General features: G+C 38.0%; 1 protein-coding gene across 1 annotated transcript in view; it reads right to left on the bottom strand.

Moving 5' to 3' along the window:
* Nucleotides 1-26,690, bottom strand: part of LOC146002902 (A disintegrin and metalloproteinase with thrombospondin motifs 7-like) — a 138,339-nt gene that overhangs the window by 7,008 nt on the left and 104,641 nt on the right. The window contains exons 17-20 of the mRNA XM_083140985.1: nt 23,571-23,714; nt 20,969-21,087; nt 18,066-18,537; nt 13,451-13,576 (exon numbers count right to left, since the gene is read on the bottom strand). Coding sequence (XP_082997111.1) covers nt 13,451-13,576; nt 18,066-18,537; nt 20,969-21,087; nt 23,571-23,714 — 861 coding nt within the window. The remainder of the gene's footprint in view (nt 1-13,450; nt 13,577-18,065; nt 18,538-20,968; nt 21,088-23,570; nt 23,715-26,690) is intronic.

Here is a 26,690-nt window from a genome sequence, read left to right as displayed (position 1 = left end):
AATGTTTGTCCTGTCGTTAACCACAACTTGTTTCCTTTTTGAAGTGTTGATGACAAACATGGGTCTCTGTGCTTTGAATTCATCTGGTGTGTAATACATGTCAGTATTGCCAGTAGTGACCCTTTTGTATGCCGTAAATGCTTCATATAATTTAAGGAAATCATCCTTGGACATGTCTAAATTATAATTTTCTCTAGGGAATACCTCATTTCTGCCATTTTTAAGATAAATGTTCTTGATGTTGCAGTTATCAAATCTACTTGAATTTTTTTCCTGATTATTGTGTCTTCCAGTCTGAAACAGTACCACCACAAAATCCGGCATGTCATATTGTATACTGGAGAATGAATTTGTAGCATCAAACTCATAATAAGTACCAGCGGCAGGCTTTTGTACACATTGATATGTATAAAATTGTAAAGGTACTTGTGGATTTTTTAGAATATCTGCTTTGTATTTAAGAGGATAACTGGCTTCATATTCAACAACCGGGATTCTTAGCTCCATAGTCTGAATAATGCATTTGCCTTCATCAGGTAGGGTATTAGGCAGAGCTTCCCCTGTAGAGTTTAATGTACTGTACCTCATCAAAGCATTATTATCATTGGCAGCTCTTCTAAATGTGATTCTTAAACCACCCTTCCACATAATATCTTTGTAATCTGAGAAGAATCCTGGCAACAGGCGCATAGGGAACAGCACTGTGTGGCTCTTAGATATAATTTTATCACCAGCCTCAAATCCACCTATTTTGTAGTAAGAAGCCTCGGTTTTGGATAATTTTAGTGTGGCCAAAGCTGTGGAGGTAATGCCGGGATAATCCACTCTGTTTATAACAACACCATGCTTTCTGATCTCAATTTCAGAGAACAGATGCGGCACAAAATTATCTACCAATCTTATATTTGAATTTGCCGGATAATCTGTTCCATCGAGCTTTACAACATCAAATTTGATGTATAGATCTGCTCTGTGGGGGTGTATAAAGTCATCCCCTACATCAAGATCAACCTCAATTTCTGTGTTGGGTTGATTTAAATTTGCAAATGTCCTCCTGTTTGGAGGGAATGATTGTAGCTCATAACTCTCAATATTTTCCATTTTTTTTGTATGTATTTTTATTTAAATATTAATTTCTATGATTGCAGTTGTTGTGGCTCCAGCAAAATCAACTATTTCTTCTTTTTCATTAGTGACCATCAATTCAATATAATCTATTCTATTATGGCACACAGGAAAATATAATGTTGGGGATGGAGTGTAGATGATTGGCTCCATAAATTCAGAATTAGGTTTGAATGTTGCAATGATGCCAGTTTGTTTGTGAGTGCCTATGCCATTTGATTTGGTGATCATACCCTTAGCCACATTACAGTGAATATTCAGAGTCTCTATGGCTAAGAATTTAGGTATATTAATAGCAGTGTGTTTGATGGCTGGTTCAAGTTTTGTGTTGTTCTCAAAGCCTAACAGCTCTCCTATAGTACCCAGATCCACTGTTTCTGTAGCAGATACAATCTCTACTCTGTGAGTGACAGAATTTTGAGTTAAGACTATACCTCTGGGTAATTGAGCATTTAGAGTGGACAGATTATACTGCCCTGGAGTGATGACAATATTTTGATCACCAACTGCAATTTTGTTGTTGTGGTGTGTAATATTAGGGATCAAGTACATGCCATAAAATGCTCTGAGAGCTATTGTTTTGGGATACACTATATCATCATGCAATCTAAGTTTCAATATTGAATTTTGGCTGGTGAGATGGAATACCCCCATGATGTTTTAAATACCACAGGGCCTTTTGAAAATTTTCAATTGATGGTTTATTTATTTGAGACATATATCTAAGAACAGATAAACACAAATGTCCACAATTAACATCTTTGAAGTTTTGAACACGGGCATTATTGTAATAAAGATTAGCTGATTTTAGATATTTTATTAAATTTTCAGGTGGAACACCTCCAAATGAATCAAACACAAATGCCTCATTGTTTAAATATTTAAGATAACAAATCCAGTGAGTGCCCTGATTTTTGTACTTATCCAAATTAACAATGCCACACTCTTTGTTGAGTGGTTGCTCTGGTAAAGAATCAGACATGTACACACCTCTAAAATTTTTGATGCCCAGTGGCTTGATTAAAGCTTCAATATCTTGGTTTGTAAGCGGCTCTTGTTTTTTTTTAAACTTATTCATGGCTCTCTTAACACCTTTGCCTTGTTTCTCCATGGCCAGGTTATGGCGCTTCAATTCATCTAATTCTGCTTTATTTTTTTTTGGCATCTATTACTGTTTTTGCTATAGCAGCTGATCCCCCAGCCAAGCTCCCAACAGCCCCAAGTGCTGCTAAGATGGCAGGGATAGTAAATATGAAACCCCCTGTATGCAATTTTTTTCTGGATTGCTGTAATTTTTTTAATTGGGGGGTACTAAGCAACAATTTCATACCATGGCCCTTGGCAATACAAGAGCTTTTTTTCTTGCGCTGCTTTTTGGTTAAAAGGCTATCAATAGTTTTAAGAGATTTAAGACCTGCATAAGGTATTTGATACATAACACCCTTGGCCTTCATTCTAGGTTTATTATATACATATTCACAGCCCCCACCCCAGTTTTTGTTTGGTGTTCATAGCTATGGTGGTCCCCAATTCTGCTATTCTCTCACTTAAAGAAGCATCTTTGCTTACAAACCTACCAAATGCAGCCTCTTCTAATTTCTTGTCTGTAACATGTCTCTTGTCAAGATCGGAATGTGTGTTGTATTCTATGTCATGGTCTCTACAAGCAGCATCTAGGGGATTAACACCAGGGTCCCCTCTGTTTAATCTATGGTCCAATTTTGTGCCTGGACCACAATACTGATAGCCTGGAATGTGTAGTTCAAATGGCAGCTTGTTTATAATGTCATTAACCAACCCCCGACCCTCAGAAATATTCCAAAATTTAGGTGGTAGAGTATTAATAATTTTTATAAGATATCCAATCCCCTTAGTGTCATTCACTATAAAATTAGACAATTTTGTGCTTATCATGTCCATAATTCCAACCTTTCCATTGTAAAAATTGTGGTTGCCAGCATTTTCCTCCCCAGCTATCACCAATAACCTATCTACAAGTTTCCTGACATCATCAACCCAGACAAATTCTTTAGGCAGGGTGTTGTATTGTTTGATTCCACTGCCAGTCTTGATCTGTGACCATATGGGCTTGATTAAATTGTTGTATTTTGCTCCACTGCTGGACTTGACTCTTTTTTGTGTGGGATCATTGTTCTGGTATAGAGCATCTGATTATATTAATATTTCTTTGTAATGCTCATAATCTTGATCTGTATAGTTGCCAGGCCTTTTCCTAGTCATCAGTTCCCACAACCCAGGTGTGCCGGGATATTTAACAAAACCACCTCTTTCTCCAAGATGAGATTCTGAATATACAATTATATCATCTCCCATAAATGTTACTCTGAAATTGCCAATTCTATGTATGATGCTACCATCACGCTCTGTGTCGGCATATAAGCCAAAAACCTCATCTTTGTTGTCTTTAGGTGTGCTTAAATATTTTTGAGCAAGAAGACCCAATTCAATAGGATCCTGAGTAACTTCAATTCTTCGAGGAGCAACAGGACTAGGTGTATGAATAATGGAAAGTGGGGTGATAATGGATAATCTAATATGTTCCTTGCAGCTACAGGTACAAGCTCTGTGATCAAATTTTGATTTTGCTCTGTAACAGTTTTGATATTTTTACCTAATTCACTAATAGCATCAATAATAGGCTGTTCTGTTTGTTTGTGTTGTTCATAAATTCCTCGGTTCTGTGATTTCCATCCCTTAAATCTTTTTACAAGATAATCTCTTAATTTAAGATCATCAATGATTGGCCTTTTCATGGTTATTTATATATGTTTCAATGTCTAGAAAATTGTTGATTTTATTTCTGTATTTGCCACTATTGGGTTTTCTTGTCATATCAATTGTGACAACCCATAACTGTCCTGGTTCCAGCACCTACTGCAAAACTTGGAAAAATCATTGTAGCTCAAGTCCCCACCTACATATTCATCATGTATGTGTTTGAGGTTGGTATGATCTTGATGAAACACACATATAAAATTGCTGTTATCTCGGATCAGCTGCTTCGGTATTTTAGAAAAAGTCTGTGCCAGGTAGAAACAATCAATGTTTTTGTGTCGCCCCTGTGTAAAAAAATTTCTAACCTTGTTTTGATTATCCAGTATAATGTCATCAAACACAACAACAGAGTTATCAAGACATTCATGGAGTGGCTTAACATCTGGTTCAAAAGTGGCTATATCCAATCCATCATATAGCTTCATCAGCTGCTGATATTTTAATTGTTCCAAGCTCTTAGAGAAGACATACAAGTGCCTATTTTTCCAGTCTAACCAGTTGGGTGCCAATAAAAAATTATCAATCATTAGTGTAGTTTTACCACAAGCTGATGGCCCAACAATAAGACATCTAATATTATCAGGCAGCAACTTGCCATTTCTCTTAATCTGCTGTTCAGGTTCTGGGAGCCTTTTTATAACATCCCAGGTGCTCATATTATCACTTTGTCTGCATCGATCCAGCTGTGTTCTGGAAGTCCTAGCCATTTGACAAATAACTTGTTGCCTTTTCTGCGGATGATTTTTTCTATGAGATATGTGTCAGGCTGTTTAGTTTTGCTGAGTTCTTCTTCATAGAATCTGCCTTTGAGAATTTCTCCTCGGTGGTCTTTTATTATATATGTGTTAAGGGTCCCAGGTTTAACTTGAACCACTGTAAATAATTCAGTGCTCCAGTTTCTTGTAAAGCCTCTTTTGAATAAGTGCTTATATTTGCTGATTCTTACTTGATCACCCACCTTGTATTTGGCCTTTCTTGTTGTTGGCTGGTATCTAGGATAATAAACAGTCCTGATCAATTTTTGCTCATCAGATGAAGTTACTTCAGAGGGTTTCATGTTGATTGTGGAATGGACCGAGTTGTTATATTTATGTAGAAGTTCTGGAAGAATATTAAGCCATTTATAATTACCTTGAAGTGTAAAATGTTTATACATAAGATTTTTTAGGGTTTTGTTGAATCTCTCTACAATTGAGGCCTTGAGATCACTGTAACTCGAATAATGTTGTATTGACTGGCTTTTAATAAATTGTTGGAACACAGAATTATAAAATTCTTTGCCATTATCTGTTTGCAAATAGCGCGGTGATCTTCCACTCTGATTGATGATTGTCCTGATGGCTTCTGTAACACATTTTCCAGTCTTGGATTTGAGTGGCACAGCCCAGGCAAATTTTGAAAATGTGTCTATTACAGTGAGTAGTTACTTGTAGCCCTTGTTGATTTTGTCTAAGTTTTTCAGCTGTCCACTTGCCATCTCAATCAAGTCGCTCTGCCATAAATCATCTATGCCTTTTGTGACTACTGGCAGTCTCTTATAATTATGTCTGGCTTGTCTGTGTAATTCATCAACAATAATTTGTCTAGACATAATATGAAAACAAGAATATTGCAACTATGGGGTGTTCAGCAGCTGATACTACAGGATTTTCTAAATATAATTTGTCTCCTATTTGTATATGAAATTTCAGAGAGCCATCATCTTCAGCAAAAGATGTTTCTAATGTATTGGGATCTGTAAAATCCTCTAACTCTACACTGGTGATTTTTGGTTTGTTGTCAGCATTTGTTATTGATAAGGTGGGGTAGTGGTGTGCCTGTGGTTGAAGCCAATATTTGATCTTGATTGGTCTCAGTGTGTCCCCAACAAAAAATTGGTAATAAAATTGTGCAGGGGACAGCATATATATTTTGCCACCTGGTGTAAATGGTGAATCATATTCTTTGTTGGGGATACTATACAATTCAAGAATTACTGTATGTTTTAGGATTCTCGATTATGCCTGTTATTTCTTTTTCTGCTGTAAGCAATCTACTTGTTACAGATTCAAGGTGCTCATTGATGGTCCTAACAACATCATCATGGTCTGGCTTGATCTTTATGTCCACAATAAGTTTCTTGTATTGTTGCACAATCTCTTGAAGCTGGGTGGCAAAAACAGACAGAGCATTTGCTTGATTGGATTCCATGGTCCCTAGCTGTTGCTTGATATTAGCTACAATTTGCTGTAAATTTTCAACAACTGCCAATTTTGAATTTTGAGCAGTAAGATCATGGACTTGTCTTCTGATATCCTCAAACAGGGCATGCAATTCATTAATATGTTGATTAGTTGGTAGAGTGGCCACTGTCTGAGTGAGTTGTTTGATCTCTGTCTGGATATTCTTGATATCTTCTGATTTCAATATGCGATTCAGAGCTCTCTTAATATTTTTAAGTTCCTGTGATGTAGGCAGATTTGATACAGTATTTTGCAAAGATTCAAGTGCCAATTTTACATCATTTAATTCAGAAGCATCAACCACACCACGCATAGCATCTTGAAGCAGGGCTATATCTGCCTGAGTGGGTGTTGATTGTTGTAAAATTTCAAGTTTTGTTTGGATATCATCGATCAAGTGATGAAAATGAGATAGCTCAGATTCAGTGTTGAGGTTTTCAAGCTTTGTGATCTGTTGCTGGACACTGGCAAGGGTGTCTACAATACCAGGCAGGCGAGATTCTTGTACATTTGTCAAATCACTTTGCACTGCTGCTATTGTACCCTCAAAATGGGTTATGGTACTTTGAATTTTTCCAAAATCTTCATATGTTTCAAGTTGCAGCTTAATGTTGGCAACACTCCGAGTTATTGCACTCAAAGCATCAGAAGATGGCAAGTTGTTCATAAAATTTTCAAGTGTCTCAATTTTTTCTTTAACCTCGGCTATGGCATTGTTCAAGGGGTCCAGATTAGGTATCTGGAGTGATTGAATCTGTTCCTTTAGAGTGGAAATCACTAGATCAAAATCTTCTTGTGATTTTATGCTTTTGACAATTGTTTGGAGCTGTGTCTGGACATTATTTATCTGCTCTTCCAATTGCTGTTTCAATTGCTCAGAGTTGGTGGCCTGGGTCTTAAATTTGGCTTGAAGAGCTGCTACAGCCTCTTCTAAACTTTGAAAATTATCTAATGTGGCCAAATCATTATATTTTTGAAGCAGCAATTTGAGTTCAGAATCAATTTTAAGAAGAGGGTCCATGCATTGTGATTGTAAATTTGTAATTTCTAATTGAAGACTGGCATTGAGTGTGGTTTGTAAAGCTTGTAAATCACTTCTTAATTTTTTCACTCTGACATCAAGCATCAGAATCTCATCACTGTGATCTTCATGCCTTGTATGGCCAAATATATCATTAGGCATTTTGTTTTAGTGGTTGTTTATTATTGAATATCTGATTCTTAATTCTATAAAAAAAGGTATAAGCTTGTCATATGATCCCGGGACCTCAATATATAAGCAGTCACCAGCAGAAACAGTATATACAGTGCCAGAAACCATGTTTGAGTGCTTAATTCTATAAATATTTCTCCCTAGTGAAATCTTGACATTACCCTCAGGGGTTGTAATAAATTGCAATTGACCACCTACAGCTAATTGGTAATAATTTAAATTATTGTTAAATATGTACAATGTTTTACCTGTTTCATCATCAAGATCTGTAAATATGCTGTTCAGATGAATAATTAACAAAGCACTTAGTTTAGATATCATATCAGAAGAGGGTTGTGGTGTTGGCAGGTCCATAATAGCCTGTTTTTTGAACCCAAATAAGTTCATAGGCATGTTTATTTATTTCAAATCATGCTCTGTAATTGGGCATTGATTACCACTTTTCAAATCACAATGACCCCATGGTAGAGTATGTATGCCACATGATAAAATGCATCTCTTATCATCATGTGGGTCCAGAGCCACTTTTCTTACAATATTTGTAGTCAACAAGTGATCCACACTCTGAATTCTATTTTCTGATGTTCTGATTGTGCTACATAATTTGAGGCAATTTTTGTAATCTTCAAATTCAAGCTCTTTGTCTACAGTCACTCTGCCAATGCCCTTGGCCTTTTTGGCAATAGCGCCACTACATGTTTCAAAACTGTACATCTTGGCCCTTAACCCAGCAAATGCCACAATAACATCACCAAGTGTCTCATCTTTTAACTTGCCAGGCACCTTTTTGTTGTGGGGTTTAATTTTTGAATGTTCAGTGGTATCAAAATATTTAAACAATTCAGGCTGTGTTATATCTTGATAAACATCTTCTGTTTGAATATCAAGAACAAAACTATCTGTGTCCATGTACATCAGTTTTACACGATCCTTATAAAAAGGCTTCAACACATCATAATACAATTTTAACATGTGTAATTTGGCCAATTCCAATATCACAGCCCCTACATAAATAGGCTTATCAAACTTAATCTTTGTTTTTTTCATGTTGAAAAGTGCCATATTCTCATCATAAATTCTTCTGTAATTGAAGTTTGGCTTTGCTATCAATTTTTTGCTCAGGCTGGGGTCAGTAATTATTTTAACATCAATATGTTTTCTGACATTTTCAATTGTTTTGCCATACACTGAATTGACCATCAATTTAAACAAGGTCTTATCAAATTGGCTCATTGAAGATGTTCGAAGCTCTGTGTTTGTATCAATATATGGCTTCAACCATCTTGAGTGTCTGAACCTCAAAACTTTTCCAACTTTGGTCACTTGAACACCATGTTTCATCAGGAACTGGAGGTTTTTGTAATATATGACATAATCCTGTTTCTGCTCTAGAGTCATCATCAATTTCTTCTGTTTAGAGCCAGGTGAACACTTAACCTCGGGAATTGGGGGCAGATCAGAAAATGTGTTGTGTAAATCATCAGGAATTGTCAGATCAACCTCTAAGAACAGGCCATAGTTACTGTCATCAAAATCCTTAAGATCTTCAATATTGAAATCATCAACCCACTCAAGCCCTGCATATGGCAATTTATCCATCATAGCATAACCATACAGGCTGTTTGCATCCACATACAGTATATAATTTGATGGCAGTGCTGGATCATAATCAGGAATATATTTGTTATTTGCTCTGGCATATCTCTGAGAACATTGCAGCATGCCTCCTCTTATACATTGTTCCATAAACAGATACATATCTTGATCCTGGATCAGATCCAACTGCATTTTAGTGTTCAAAAACATTGCAGACCATGCTAGGCCCGGAGCACTGTAAAAATACATTGGATCCAGCTTATAATTTTGCATGGAAGATTTTCTAAGTATATCAGCTAAGAGGGTCACATCAAGTTTTAAATAAGCCTTGTGATAATCACCAAATGTCTGGCATTTTAAATTGTTACACATCAACTGGGCATGGTGATAATCTTCATCAGTGATTCCAGATCCTCTGATTTTGCTGTAAAACTCTTGTTGTGGTGGCAGAGAACACTCATCAAATTTAGAAAAATCTGTAACATAATCATATGGATATACACCCTTCCGCCTAATTAATTTCAGGTCCTGATTTGGAAACGAAGCACATGTGATTTTGAATTGATCATCAGATAATTGAGTGGCCAGTGTAGCCAGGCTAGCCGATAAAATTCTGTATGAATCAAGAAATCTTAAGTGAATAGGAACACCATTAACTTTAATTATTTTGCTAATGGCAATATATTTTTCATTATTTTCAGCTAAAATATTTAAATTCTGCTTGTCAAACCCCTCGTACCTGATCAGATGATGAAAATCATAATTGGATGCACCATGGCAAAATATAGGGACAAATTTTGGTCTCTGGATCTTAATATTACAGCTATTACACAGGGCCATTAAGAATTTACCATCTGTATGGGAATGGTGATGAACCATGATATTTGTATCTGAAAATTCAGAATCACATACCGGGCATTTTTCTGCATTGTTGAAATCTTCAATCTGTTCCTCTGTTAAAGGCAACATGGGTTTTGATTTTAATAAGACATTAGATGCTATGTCATGGCACTCATTTTCTATTTTATCTGCAAATTTTTTGATGGCATCTGCTCCCATGTATAAATCTTCTTTACTAACAACACCATCCTGTACAACCACATAATAAAAACTAGAAGGTTCATGTAACTGGTATGATGTAATTGAAGGTTCATCAGGATCTGGGCTACAGAATGCAAGAGGTTTGAGGTTTGATTCAAAATCACAGACTATATATGCTGGGTGTTCCAACAAGGCTTCAAATTTTTTGAATTTGGCATTTTCATTTGGGTTAGGCATAACCATATGAACAGGTTTATGGTTGCCACAGTATTTCAGATGCTCAATTAACTTGTTTTTAGCAATTTCTGCATTCTCTTCACAAACACCATTCACCATTTTTCTACCATCAAATACAATTAAACATCTTCTGCACAACTTGAATATTGTATTGGATTTGTCTAGTTGTTTTCTGACTAAAGCTTCAAGATTATGTATCAGAGTGTAATGGCGTGTATCATCCCCTTCAATTAAGAGCAGATCAATCGGAACAGCAGAATCATCATCAAATGTACTGATTCTGAGAGGTGCTATCAAGCAATTGCCACGGCCAGTAGAACAAATAAATACATTAATAGATAATTGTTTACCATTCATATCCCTGGCCTTTTTTTTCAAATTTATCAATATTCTGAACAGACATTGGATATTCTAAACCCTCCATTGCCTCATCAAAATCATTTTCATGTTGTTTATAATAAGTTATTCTCTCAGGATTCCTTGAAACTGGAACAAAGCAGCTAAAATACACCACAAAAAGCATTTCTCATCATTATTTTTTATGTTAACCACGGCTGTTTTGTTTTTGATATTGGCAGGTAATGGCAGATATGTAGATCCTTGTAATGGGCTGAATTCAGAAATATTAACATAGAACTTGTGTGAAGTTCCGCATAGGCTCCATCCTGATTCTTTTGCAGCAAATTCAGAGTGTTTAATATTCAATTGATCTATCAAACTGCTTATTATTTTGTCTGAATTTGCATTTGAATATACCGGTACAGTTTCTGTTATGTGGGGCTGTGTAAATTTTGTGCCATTTGGCTTCTTATATTGTGTAAACAATTTGAGGGACAGCTTATAAGACCCATTTTGTGCATTTAGAATTGCCTGCACATCTGGATTTATACTGTTCAAAAAATTCTTAATGTCACATCTTGGCTCTGATACAAAACGGTGATCCCTTAATTGGCCGTTAAAACTGCTATGGATGGGTTCATAGCGTGGCTGCTTTGCTGGTCCAGCATTAACAGGTGTTTCATGCTTCCTTTTCAGACCAGATGTAGATGGTTGTGGGGGCAATGTTGATGACTGTGCAGAACAAGTACCTTTATGTTTATATGTGAAATATTCCAGATTATATTTTCTATGGCATTTAGGGCATATTTTTGTGGGAGTTCTGCATTTGTCTGGATTACAATTCCTTTGATGCCTGGCCCAATTGGGGCTGGTTATATTCTTATTGCATTGATTACAATATTTTTGATTTGGCATTTTTGTTGTTGTTTATTATATAAGATTTCCTGGGGTCCAAATCAAAATTCTATGCTTAATAAAAAATATCAGTTGGGTTCAGCAGTGTGTTTTGTATACCTAGTGTGTGTGTGTATGTGTGTATGTGTGTTAATATTTTTGGCTTTGGTATTTATATAAAATTTCTTGGGGTTCAAATCAAAACTCTATACTTGATAAACCTATGACAGGTTGTACAGGATAGCCTACATGCACAAAGATAGAATAAGTATAGATCCACTGAAGCACTGACCTTTCTCAATTGCATGTCTGCACAGGCATGTCGTGATGTGCATGGAAAGGCATTGACCTAATACCATGTGTCATGTATTGATCTTGTATAACAAACTAGGGCAAATATAAACCCTTTGTTCAATATATTAGAAATTGAATCAAACAAACCTATAATTCAATTTATACAAATCTGCGATATTTAAAAAAATAAGAGGAGCAATGCAACAACACATCTGTACTCCTCAGCCACTCTCACAATACTAACTGATGTGTAATGCAAAAGCTCTTGCATCATAATTTGTTGCACAATGCAAAAACTCTTGCATCATAATTTGTTGCATAATACAAAAGCTCTTGCATCATAATTTGTTGCATAAAACAAAAGCTCTTGCATCATAATTTGATGCATAACATGATGCTAGGGCTTAGTTTTAGGTGTGGGCAAAAACAATATCAAGAGGGGCATATTTTTGACAGAATTATGGACAACAATCTGACAGAAGTGCCTTTTGCAAGTGTGGACAAATCAATCTGAGGGGGCTCATCATTTCACAGGAACTTCCCGAGGGCATTTTTACAAAAATCTTGGATTAGACGGAGTACCACACTTGAGCAAAAAGCTCATATGGGCATGTTGAGCAAGTTTTAAGTGTAGCCAAATCTGCCTGAGGGGGGGGTTCATCATTTCTCGCACTGGTTGTACCACAAATCACACTACTAGTACTTAATAAAGGAGTTCAAAATTCTAAATTTCATTTTTAAGCTGCGGAAACAGTTTGCTAAACTTGTTAATATCGGGGGAAAAGTAACCAATGTTATGCATATGTAATATTTAAAGCATACTTTCTACAGAAACGTCATACTTACATAATTTTTTTGTTAAATACATATATTAATTGACAAAATAACCTGGTACGTACAACGTTTCGTACCAAAGTGACACGGTATGCTCCACGTGTCCCTTTGGAATGGGCACGTGACTCAGGGAGCTTTCAGATCGAAGCGACACGTGTAACAAGCCACATGGGACACTTCAGTCCAAAGGAAGCATTCACCGCGCATGCGCGAACAACAGACCGAGCGACCGTGCAGATTGTCGTATCGCTTCACTTGGAAAGATTATATTTATTTATAAAGATTGGTTTCAAAGATACATATGCTACTTGTTTATTGTCGCGTCTTGATTCGGTCTGAAAGCTCACTCTATATCATGCACCGTATCGCCCCGGTCTGTTGGTAGTGCATGCACAATTAACGCTTTATTGCAGACTGATGTGACACGTGTCGCTTGTCACTTCGGGAGCTTTCAGGCAGAAGCGACACCTATCGCTCAGACTGAGCCGTTTTTTCAATGGCGTGCATCGTGTTGGTAACATATCTGTTGGTAACACATGCGCGCTGAATGCTTGCTTGTGCACGAAGGGGCCCGTGTCGATTGTCACTTAGGTGTGAAACCCCCTGTCGCCTGTTTGAAAGCTTCCTCGGACCGAAGTGACACGAGCCTCTTCAGTCTTTAAACAAGCATCCACTGCGCATGCGCGAACAACAGATCGATGCGACACGAGGCATGGTATTGAGAAAACGTCCCAGTCCGAGCGACACCTCAAGCTTCTGTCACTTCGGTTCGAAAGGTTGCATTCCAAGCGACAGTGGCGCGTGTCGCTTCAGTCTGAAAGCTCCTACAGTGAACAAATATGTACACAGGAAATCTTACCTCGTTACAAGCTTCCGCTGAAGAAGGCATGCGGTCCTTGCAGTTGGAGGCCTCAACTCTCACACGAGCCGCGTCCACGCAGAATACATCCCTCGACCTCCGACCTCCACTGCAGTTCCTTGAACACTGTAAACAAACAATAAAGAGGTCATTTAACTAGCACACTACTGACAATAACAGCAAGCTTTATACATATGGACTAAATTACCCGATCAGATTCTTACACAATGAAAGACAAACTCGTATACCGAACCTGATTAACCCAGACTCAAGAGAAACGTCTTATCTTTAGACGCTCAGATGCTCTAGCCTAACGTGGAATGGACGCAACCAAATAAATAGGTCACGTGAGGAAATTTTCAGAATTATAAAACGAAGGATCAAAACGCACATACTCACATGAAAAAGTATAAGGGAAATGAAGAAAGGGAGAGAGATATGATAGAAAGAGATAACACATCAAGAGAAGCAGAGGGAAGAAAAGAAAAGAAAGAAAGGTAAAAATAATGAAACAGAAAGACAACACAGAAAGAAAGGCAGAGAAAAACACGAAGAAAAGAAGAAATCAAGGATGAGAATCAAACATGGGTGACACACACACACTCACACGAACGCAGAGGGATAAAAATGCAGGCAAAAACAGAAATAAACAGAGGCAGCAGTGTGTGATAGGGATAACAGAACAAGAAAGGCAGAGAGAATGAAAGAGAAACAGAGAGAAAAGGATGGAAGAGAGAAGGAAAGGTAAAAACAAATATAAAATATAAGAAGAAAGGTAAATATAGAGAAATACGAGGAAAGATACAAACAGAGAAGAAAGAAGAGAGGAAGATAGAGCCGGAAAGATATGATAAAGAGATTAACAGAAAGAAAAGGAGGGAGAGAGAAGAAGGAAGATAGAGAGAGAGAGAGAAAGAAGATAAAGGAAAATGTCCCCGTACGTGTAGCACCGTGACATGAAGGCACATTTAGGGGATGTGGGGATGATAGGGCCTCACATATTCTCGATCTCGGCCATTTTGGAGGTGATGTGATCAGCACCACGCTCCGACCGCTATTACCTGCATCAAGAGGAACGTCAAGGCTTGTACGATTAATTCTAGGCTGTTCGGAAAAAAGCACCTAAGCCAGAAAGGCGTTTTTACAACATGGTAGTTTTTTTAAAAAAATAGCAGACTTTACAGACATGCTATTGGCTACATGTAGGGTCCATTACACATGCCCAATATAAAATTATAGATAATATTATATTTGATTGATTCAGTTGGGATTAGATTAAAGCAACACAATATCGCAGTTTGTGACTCACGTGCGTTTTCCCGAACACCCTAGAATTTGTCTCAGAATCAACGGAGTGATTTCCTCATCTTGTATCTGCATTCTGCAGAACGAAGTCTTCTCCATCTGGCTTCTTGGGATTTGCTTCCCAGTGACATTTCAATTTGTAGCGGATCAAGTTCTCTTTGAGGGAGAGAATCCAGGGGGGGGGTGTCTATTGTCTTCCGCCATTTCAAACCGAAATCTGCCACATATCGTCATTCACTAAAGCTCACGAAACTGTGCTAAAGCCAAACGTTCTCTCACATAGGGTGTACGGGCAACAGACCCTTCGCAAAGATATACTTCAAAGGCAACATATTTTCCGAGTAGCAAACTTGGAGGCAAACGATGCTCTGTCGCCTGTTCCCACGACGAGAATCCTATATGATCTTATTTTCTTTCGAAGTTAGCTCACTATAAGAATTTGGAAAATGTAGCACTCACTACTAAATTTCTTGCTTGTAATATTCCCCCATCCTTCTTAATAAATATAGAGGAAAAGATCTAAATATGGGCCCCCTTTTTATGTTGTCATTTTCGGAGAGAAAAAATAACATATCAAGAACCTGCCTTTAAAATGCATATCTATAAAATAAATACTTAAATGTAATAGCATGTTAAAGTATAGAAGGCCTCCATTAAAAAAAAAAAAAAGAAATTGTAAAATAATGTATTTCAAAATTGTGGTCTAAATATGGGCTACTAGTGGCAACATCACAAAATGCAATTAAAATTTTAAAAAACAGTCATTTATCACTAAAACATTATAAAATTCATATTTATGAATAATCTGTTGTTTTCAAAATCACGCGGAATGAGAAAAATCGAAATTAAGAAAAACATCCAAATATTTGTTGAAAATGTGATCACAACATTAGACCTCATGTCATAGCCCATATTTAGACCATCACGCTATTTTTCTTCTTCAATTTATTTTCGCTCTCTGTGGTACATATTTCACAAACAAATCATGGCATTATAAAAGCCCACAGTTGTTTTATGTACCGCTAATATCATAACCTATACAAAGCAGATGAGAATTCAGAAAACGCTGAGATAAAACATACCTGCAAATAGTTTTCGGAGGTCGCAATTCTATAACAGCGTCCAAGGCCGAAACTAACCACCACTTTCTCTTGCGAATTGGCGCCGCAACCTTTGTCCTTGACAGATAACCAGTTCCAATAACCTCTGCCAGGCTGCAGCACACGAGAGCGCTGATAACTCCAAAACCCATATTTAAACCTTCGCCCATATTTAGACCTTCTCCTCTACTACTCAAATCCGTAGCACAAAGCTAGCTTTTTCAATTTCGAAATTTTGACATGCAAAGGTCTTCATGAAAGGTGTAACTACATTATTTTGAATTTACTCAGGATAAAAATTAATATTTGCAAGTATTGGGATATTGGCAGAATATATTCTACTTATTGTTAGGGGAATTCCAAGATGCGAAGATGGGGATGAATGATGATATGATAAAATTGATGAATGGGCACTCGCAAACATCCATGTTCAGGCCGGGATTCAAATACGGGACCCCTTGCGTCGTTGCGCGAAGTGCTAACCACTCCGCCACTGGGGCCGGCGCTTTTATTCTTGGATGAGAGAAAACACCAATAAAACAAAGAAATAGCATATAATTGGGAGAATATAAAATGCTTGCATGTATATCGCGCAGATATATATATATATATATATATATATATATATATGCAATATTCATGTATATCTTAACCAATTTTAAAAGTTTCACAAAATCTTGGAAAAAAGTTTCTTGCATGTCATGATGTGGTGATTATAGCTTGGAACGACGTAGTTCAAGAAGAACATGGGAGATGACGCTACCTGCAGCAGTGGACAGAGACATCTACGGCCAAACCGAGAACTACGTGAATTCTGCTGAACTTAATTCTCGCCCACACGCTTTTTCGGTTTCGATATTTGGGTTTTGAGGATGTTCTTGTGGAGTATGCATGTGGACTTTGATTGGATTTGAGGTTTTGATTTGATTGAGGATTGATTCATTTAGTGCAAGTGCCTCTCTCGCTTCAGTAACTGAAGGGAGGTGAGTTTTTTGAGCTCATGATTGCTTTGGAGTGGGGAAGACTTTCGATCTCACCGGATTCGAATACCAGAGTGGGCATGGGTGTTCTTTGTGAGTGTTCCTTCATTAATTTCATCATATCATCACTCATCCTATTCGTTGCGGTTATCCAAAAGGGGCATAAAGAGACGTTAAACAACAATAAATTATACGTTCAAATCAAACTCGTACTTTGATTCTTCAGAATAACGAAGCATATTTGATTGAGGTATTATGTGAATTTCACCTTCGTTCACAATACATTTCGTCACAACATACTGTTCCATGTTTGCATTTACAGGCTTATCTGCCGTTTTCTTTAACAAGTGACTCGCGTTGACGTGACGTTACCGGTTAGAAGATAAAGAAAAGTATGTAATTATGTCATATAAATTGGAAAATATGTCATGAAAAATTACAAATATGTCAGAAAAATGCAGAAATATTCCCAGTAAAGCCAAAAATATGCACATCAGTACTCTCGAATTTATCCCATACCCGATAGAGTAGAGTAGGGGCTGTAATGTACCGAATGTTATTTTTACTTTTGACTGATGTTTGTGAAAAGCGAAAAAGGCAAAGAAATGAGAACGAAACTTCTTCACTTCCCGTGCAACAATGAGAGAGATTATTTGCCTCAATAATGTTTACATGGCTATCAATTGTCAGCGGGATAAAATAAGTGGGGGTATTATTGTTCTGTACTAAGAAAAGACGGCACTTTTCTTCCTCCGTAATTTCCATATCCTGCCATCGACAATATGAACTATCCGTTGTGCTAAAGCTACGAAGAAAAAATTATGAAATAACCGATTATGTGCGAGAGAATTACGAAATTATACAGAAATATGTCTTATTACAAAAAAAAATTGAAGAAATATGTTGTAAAAACGCGAAATTGGTGAAATATGTCAAAATATGCTTTCAAGTTTGTCTATTTCGGCTGATTTTCAGATATGTAAAGCTCTCACCCCAATAATAGATCCGAAGCCAATTGAAAAATATGTTATAACATAAAGTCCTGGTCCCTAATTATAAGTAAAACTGGAAATTGCGTGCCCTGCATTGACGAAGGTGAACTATGGTAACCTTGCATAATTCTGGTTAGTGGTTATTATTTCAAATTCCCAGGCTACCTTTTCGTTCTTCAATATACATAAAATACGCTCCTGTCTTTAAATAAAATTAATTCTACAGCACACATCTTACCTTTGTCCAATTGCCGACTGCCCATTCGTACGGAGACCCCTTTTGAAAGTCCCTGGAACCGCCACTGACCTTGTCGCCAATCTGGAGATCGTTCTTATCAACCTGCCAGCTGCTGACAGGAGCAGGATTCGAACCAGAAGCCATGGAGATTGCATCCTCGTACGTGACAAGCGTGGAGAGTTCGTTTTCGGTGGAGTCCTCTTTGATGGTTGCCGTATTGTTGGCGGCGAGGGTTGCATTGCTCGTCAAGAGGTCATCTTCCGAGATGGTGCTGAAACTCTCCTCCAACGGACAGGGTGGCAACCCCAGGCACGGTTTGCTCTCCGTCGGTTTCGGAATGCCCTCGCACCTGTGGTCCGGCAGGGCGACCTCGTTACGGCTCCTTCCGGGTCCTACACAGATCACCGTGCGCCTGTGTTCGCCTACGTCACCGCACGTCACGGAGCAAAACTGCCATGGCCCCGTCCACCATCTAGAAGAGATACGAACGAGCTTACACTAAATACCTGTCAACTATTATCCCATGATAGAAATCACTACAGATTAAAATCGTTGAAGAATGCAGGTTCAACCAGGACTTCAATTCTGATCCCGTGCTATTGCTCTGTCAATTGAGCTGGCCAGAAACCCGGGTTCGAGTCCTGGTCGAGCCTGCACCTCTCGCTGAAATTTCTGCGCAGTATACACAACGGCAAAAGAAATAGTAGGTAAATTGTCTATTACCATCTACATCACAATGTTACGGTCATAAATTGAAAATGAAAGTCAATAAGCAAAGGACAACATTGACATTTTAAAACAACACAGGAAGTAGAAAAAAAAGAATGAAATTATCTTTGCCGTTGGCTGTACATCTCCTGTGTGTGCCAATCGAAAGGTAAAATGAACACTCAAAAATTAAACCTAATGACGGAACAGTCCATTGAGGGCCAGAGGGTGTTAAATCTTGTGAACAGCGCATGGAATCCCATCGCCGCTGTTATCTGACATTCTAGATGGGAAGTCAGTACTTCTGTTCATAACAGCTCGATTGCCCCCATAAATTTCTCGTGGGTTCTAACGAACCCAGGGCCGAGTTACAGGTTCACATTTTAGTTGCAACTCGATTTGTTGTTTTTTTATCTAGTAGGATTTCTGCATGTAAGTTTGCACACGTTTGCTGCAAGTCAACACAGACCCATTACTGGTCTACATATTCTTCAAGTCTGATTTGCTGTCCGGTTTGGGAATGGGGGCAAGAAAAGCAATTCTAATACAAACACTGCTTCAGTTTCAAGTTATCGATCGTATTCCTTCAACGACCTACACCAGTGTTACTTGTAATTATCAGTCTTCTATAACAATCAACATAAATTACAAACTGAGACTAATATTCATTTTCCAAGGGGGCCATGACCGCCATGTCTCCATCCCGACGCCTATAAGCAGGGGTGCCCACCCTCCCAAGGCCTATGACGCATTCCCCCCGAAAGGGAGAACATTCCCCCTTCCTCCCTTTATGCCGAATTATTTACTCAACTTTTTTGGTTAGACAAAATTTGCGGAACAATATAATATAGACATATTTAAGCAATGTATGCTTACTTTACGTATTGTATACAATATATACATTTACATGTATATTGTATATTACTTTGACATTAATTGAAATAACATTTTACATAACTAATAATAACTTATCTCGTTGAAAAGTTGTCGCAGCAAATATATTGGTAATTTCCTAATTTTGAACCACTTTTAAAATACAGGACTCACAGGATGGAATCAAGGTAGACATTAGCCACTCATCGGCCATACACGAACGTAGTCTGTTTTTAATTATTCTTATGACACTCATTGTGCGTTCTGCAGAGCAACTTGTCACTGGTATGGAGATCACAATTTTATAAAATACCTGCAAATTTGTAAATGTCAAAAACTGGACAATGACAACTAGTCAAGCACTTTGTTTGCTTGACTAACCTTGTATTAATGGACGCCCCCTTTCCAAACCGATTCTAAAGGCATAAGAAGTGTTGTTTCATTTCAACCCCATCGGCGCGATCACCTACAAGTAGGTAGAAAAACTGTATATAATAACCATAACTAAAATTCAATAACAAGTCAATCAAACTAACCCCCCCCCCCCCAGTTTTGTGTGGAGATAGGAGGAGATATACAGAATTGGTAGCTAAACTATAAAATGTTGCCCCCCCCCAAAAAAATTCTCATGACGCGGGCGCCCTCTATGGGCACCCCTGCCTATAAGCGTAATTAACTCACTTTTAAATAATATTCAATCCAAAAATATAACATGTATATACGAAGGAGAGTCAAATAAATACCTAAATTTGTTCTTTGTTGTCTAGTAGATTTCCGTATGTAAGTTTGTACAAGTTTGCTGAAATTTAACATATACCCATTACTGATCTATATATTTTTTTAGACTGATTTACTACTTGTATACCTTAATAAGATTAATCTCTTGGAGTCACTTATGATGAGCAACTGCGAAGGCCTTTCCACCCATCTGCCTGCGAACTGAGGCCATTGTCGAACTTCCTCCCCATTCGTAAACTTGCTGTTGTGCTAAGGATGCATAGAGATATTGAATTTTCATTTGCCGGAGAATTTCCATAACTTTTAGACTTCCAGGGGGCAAGAAACCACTGGTCTCTACTTCTGCAAGTGTGTTGAGAAGGTGCCATCTTTAAATTTACAATAATGGCGTTTTGAAGCTTACTTGATCAGTGTTGCAGGCTTGAGGTTGTCTTGTAAGTAACAGGTTTGCATTTGACTATCTCTTGTGTGCTGTTCTTTTTGGTACCACTGTTAATGTTATAAAAAGAAAAGGCACAATACAACTGTACACTAGACATACCAAGAATAGACTTGAGAGACAAGTATTATTTGAGAATGCTTACCTCGCAGGACAAGGATGTGTGTTACAGGTTCTCATCTTCTGAGCAGGCTTCCCATTGGGTGGGCAAAGGGATTCGTCCACTTGGCCTTGCTCCTTCTCAATACACAATACTCCTTGCACCTAATAATGACACAGGTATAGTGGTAGATCATTACTTAATCACAGTGGTGTGCATACAAGGTAAGCTACCGAATCATCGCTTCGGAATGCAATAACGTAACAATATATTATGTCATTATAATCACACGATTATTCAATAATATCTAGATAAAACCGTCACATTTCTTCGCTACAAATAGAACAAATACAGTCCCTGCAGGGCGCACTGAGGTTGAGCCGAAGCAATCTTCCTCTCGCATCGGTTACGCAGTGGCAGACAGTTGCGCGAGCACCTCAAGGTCACGGGCCGTGTGCGTGTATTTCTTCTGTAACCGAAGCTAGCATCGGGCAGGAAGTTCGAGAGTGTATGAGAGTGTATGAGAGTGTTTCAACTCGTATTGTTTTCCTCAGTTTACGGGTTTGGTTTGCAGAATGTATATGAAAATATGTTAGTATCTAGAGTGCGCGTCAAATCTCCTGCATATGGCCTTGAACTGCTGAACAGCACCAGCGAATCACAGACGTGCGGCGTTGCCTAGTTCAGAACCTGTTTCACCTCGCTACTAAATCGTGTACCTGGCGCTCGGATATAAATATATTATTTCAAGTGTCAGTAGTTCAACAGATAGAAAGATAATGAATTTGCGAGTATGTACGAAAAACAAGCGTGATTGTAGCTTATACCGTTCCCTCTGTAGAAGCAATGTTATTATAAACGTATTTGCATTGTATCGTTTTTGTTCTCCCTTCGTTCCTGTTGCATTCCGAAACTTTCCGATTAACGAAGGGAACAGGGCAGGTTCGTTCCCAGTGATGGTAGAAGGTGAAATTGACGAAGAGGATACCGTCACTGTTCGTTTTTCCCACGTTTTTAGTGTGTGTGTATGTGTGTGTGCAGCATGTCGTTGAGTAAACCAAGTGGTAGTGATAGCGAGAGAAGAGAACAATACAGTGTTGTACGAAGCCAGGCACGACAGGTGATTTTTCAGGTGTACAATTTTTTTTAAAAAAAATGTTCGAGTGAAGAAGAGAGCAGTAAATTGACTTTAAGAAGTGCCAGGCTCTAACAGCTCTAGCGTGTGGTGTGAATCAAGCTACCGTTTCTCGGATATGTTCGGGGGCAAAACAATGTGGATCGGGGCCTGCTCAAATGTTTCAATCACCTAGAAAGCACATTAACGTACCAAAAAAGAACGACAAACTTAGATAACTTTGAAAAAGACGTAGTTCGTAGAACCGTCTTTGAAATTTACGATTGTGGCGAATTTTCTACTGTCAAAAAGATAACTTACTCTTTACGGGACAAAATATCTTACAAAGGCTGTACAACTTCCACCTTGAGAATATTGAAACAATTATGCAGTCCCTCTGGCATAATCAGGTATGTTCTTTTCTCCCATAAGTTTATTATATGTTATATTATCTAATGTTCCGTGCTCTCCGTGACAAGGCGTTTCGCTCAATCACGCTGTCTCTTTTCCGTGTGAGATTTCGACATGGCACCGCTGCAGTGCGCTGCTATTGGCTATCGCCATATGCAGGAGATTTGACGCGCACTATAGTAATATAGAACAATGTGTACTATAAAAGAGCTTTTGTCCAAGCCGTTTTCTGCCCGTTCTTTCTCAGAAAAAAATGAGATAATTAAAAATGGGCGGCCAATACCAGATCTACCGAACTTGGTTCAAGAGACCAGTAAATTCACTAGACATTTTCAGTGTAATATGTATACCAAATGTGACTGGTTAGCTGATAGCGCTGAGCTAAATGCGGTGTTTGGCTGGTATTGTCCGTTGTTTGGAAAGGATAGAAATATGTACTTCTTGGACCAAAACTGGGTACACGCATTTGGGAAATTTAGTGAAATCAATAGCCGAGCACGGACTGTCTGTTAACAATCTACGATCGTCTGTAGCTACAGCTGCTTTTGGGGAAAACCGAATAGAAACTGCGCTTGATGACCAATTTAAAAATGAAATGAACTATTACCAGCTGTGATTTTTATCAAGGCAAGCTTGCCCCTTGATTTGCTATTGTTTACTTAAAAATTATATATTCAGTGCTTCGGCTAACTAAATGGTCACAGCACGCCACCGTGTTACTCAATGATTAAACATCTGAATTGTTAATATTTTTCAAAGAGAGAGACAGGAGATCCGGGTTAGAATCCTAGCCGAGGCAGGGATATTTTTTTGTAAATATCCATTAATGATATTATCACCGATCCTGGCCGGTCTCCGTGGCGGAGTGGTTAACACAGCGCCCTTCGACGGCAGAGGTCTCGGGTTCGAATACCTGCCTGGGCATGGATGTTCTTTGTGATTGTCCCTTCCAGCTAGTTTCGTTTCCCTTGGCCGGACTGTACCCCCCTCATCTTTTGTAGGCACATGCCTTATTTATGAAACAAACTGGTACTAAAAAATAATGTTCAATACATTCGCTTACTATTCAAATAAAACTTAACGAATCCGGTGACTGAATGTCACAAGACAGGACATACTCACTTGCTCTCCTCCTCCACATGTCGCCGAGCAGGCAGACCAATCAGCATGTTCCCAGTAGTACTCTGGTGTCCTCACAGGATTCTTATTAGGCACTGTGTATTCATAGGTCAGACCAAAATTCTTGTATCTTCCTCGGAAAATTAGCTAAATAGAAAAAATTAAAATTATAAAAAACATACATTTATTATTTGCATGGCAGAATCTAGATGAGAGGGGCGAGATAAAAAGAAAGAGTGCAAAGTCAAGTGAATTTCCAAAGATGTGCATTTTGTGCATATATACGTATAAGCAGGCCCGTAGCTAGAATTGATCTTCAGGGGGGCTCACACGTTATCAGGGGGCTTTGTAAATCAAGTCCATTTTTCAGAAGGTTAACAATGTTAAGGTAAAATATGTATGGGGGGAGGGTGGTCATTAAGTTACATAAAGTTTAGAAATATCACACAAATACTACATATTTCTATATCTTTTAAAATATCGCTTGAAGTGTTAATTGGCTGCTACTGAAATCATCCCTTACTACACAATCCATACTACGTTTGATGATACAGGTAGTTATATTCCACAAGAAAAGATGGAGAATTTTCAAACATAGTGACTACCGTACATTCCACTCCCCGGCCGAAACAATAAAACTCCCCTTCGTTCCCAAAACTTGGGAGCTGTTAACCTTTGACGCAGATGCGAAGGGAATTTGCATAATGATATCAAATTCAGAGATTTCTGTGTAAATTGGAGATCGCAACAGGCAACGAAGGTGCAGATAAAGAAGCTCCCCTGTGAAGAAACTTTCTGAAGTCTAGAGAAGAGAATCTCCTAAATACACTTCTTATAAATAAGATGAACGAATGTAATAGTTGCTGTTCATGCTCCCTGAATTTAACCCTTACCAAAATTGTGAACAAAATAATATCTGCTGTCTACATTTTCACTTTTCACTGCAAACAAATTACACAAAATAGTCTTAACTAATGCCAAGGGGGCTGACCTCAGTGTCAGGGAGGCTGACGGTAGTACCAGGTGGGGCTCAGCCCCCCCCCCTGGCCCCTGCCTGGATACGGGCCTACGTATAAGTCAATGGCAGAGAAACTGGGGAGGGGGGGGGTCGCCTTTCAGTAATGGGTAGTGCTCAAAATATGTACTTTTGCTCCCTTGCAACACGTAAAATATATGTTTGATTTCGTAAATCACTCCTTCAGGTTTCGAACAACAAAGGAAGCGGTGACGTTTTTCTGCAATTGTAAGTTGAATTATCAATTATAACACCATTAAGCCTTGTTTCCATGGTATGAAAAACTAAATATGCTGACCAAGGCAGTAATTTATTTTATTATAAAACATAAACTAAACGTAACGTTTTAACCTTCTAGCAAGGTCTTCTTCAGACTCTGCACCAAGTACAAATGTAACAAGGTACAGAAACAGGACGATATATATACACAAACATTACTCCCCTCCAGACTATAAGAAAGTTGTTCTGGAACATTCTAGCAGGTGGCTTTCCCTTGTCAACTGTACTTTCACCTAAAAGGCTAAACATTTCTTCTTCCATCAAGAGAGAAAGAGGAGAGAAGAATGAAGAAGAATGAAGGAAAAAGAGCGTGAGATAAAGAGTCCAACCACATTCTGTATGGAAGTAAATATGTTTAGCCTTTTAGGTGAAAGTACAGTTGACAAGGGAAAGCCACCTGCTAGAATTTTCCAGAACAACTTTCTTATAGTCTGGAGAGGAGTAATGTTTGTGTATATATATCGTCCTGTTTCGTACCTTGTTACATTTGTACTTGGTGCAGAGTCTGAAGAAGACCTTGCTAGAAGGTTGAAACGTTACGTTTAGTTTATGTTTTATAATAAAATAAATTTCTGCCTTGGTCAGCATATTTAGTGTATTGAATTATCAAAAAATTGTATCGCGTTCAGTAATTTAATGCAGGTGAATTCAAATGTAACATGTACGAATTAATATTATTTGGGATTACCACCTTTAACAGAACAGGTGAACAATTGTTGCCGACGCAAAGAGGAACCCGATAGAAGATCTTAAGTAGGGTATGTGAAAATTGAGTTAAACAAATGACAGTCGTAAGTTAAAAATTTATACTTTGAGTTCTTGTTCCGATAATGATTGGGCGCTGATGAATTGGGACAAGCAACAAATAAAAAAGAACCTTTCATTTGTTTTGTGTGGGTTTTTCTTTGCCGAAAACTTAGCACTCGGTTGAAGAATTGAGATGTCTGTTTTATAAAAAGGTTAGCTATAGCTAGAGAAATTCTAGTTTGGAGCAACGTGTCCAAGCACTATTGGAGAATAGAATGTTTTAATGGAATAAGAAAGGATGAATATAAACTAGAATTATAAAGAATGAAGGATGATAAACCTGAACAAGAAAAAAGTAAGGTAGATTATTATGTTAGTTGGCAGCTTGTAACACTGTAATAGATTAGAACTTAAGATTTGTCACACACAGGAGATGTAATACGTAAAGAAATGACTATGCAAGAGACTCTGGTTCGAGTCCTGGTTAGACTACATTTTTCACTGTAAGTTCTACGTAGAGCTTATTTCCTTAATCAGTTGTTGTTAATTATCTATTTTAAGAGACATTACGCATTATGTTTATAACTCTCGAGAAAGATCCAAGTGAAATATAATGCCGAGTAATTAAAAAGTTTACTCGCTTTACAGGAGGATATTTTAATATATATATTGTGGAGAACTAATTCTTTGCGGCATATACTTTGAAATAGACATAGTTTTCACTGTGTTCGGCGTAATATTACGCCCTTGGTCACTATAGATTCTGTTTTGGGCGTAACATTACGCCCGCGAACATCTCTGACTGAAGCAACCCGTGTTGAACGCAATAATACGTTTTTTGTTGGTGAGAAATATGTTTTGCTATTGAAGAAACAACGACCTTTTATTAGTCACGATTTCAGTGCCGACAAAGAAGAAGAAGTTCAGAGGAGAGTAAACTGTTTTTGTGTTATGCTGACAAAGTGCAAACGTGAGTTCGTTTGTGTGCCTCGTTTAGTCAGTTGCTTTATGTACATTTGTTTTGGTGTTGCGTGAACTGTTGGTCATTTATTTTTGGTTTTTGAGTTCGTGAGTTTCTAATA

Source organism: Lepisma saccharinum, chromosome 19, assembly GCF_977018435.1.
Source record: "Lepisma saccharinum chromosome 19, izLepSacc3.1, whole genome shotgun sequence".
NCBI classification, from domain to species: domain Eukaryota; kingdom Metazoa; phylum Arthropoda; class Insecta; order Zygentoma; family Lepismatidae; genus Lepisma; species Lepisma saccharinum.
Note: the sequence above shows the minus strand (reverse complement) of the source record. Positions and strands in the feature narration are given on the sequence as shown.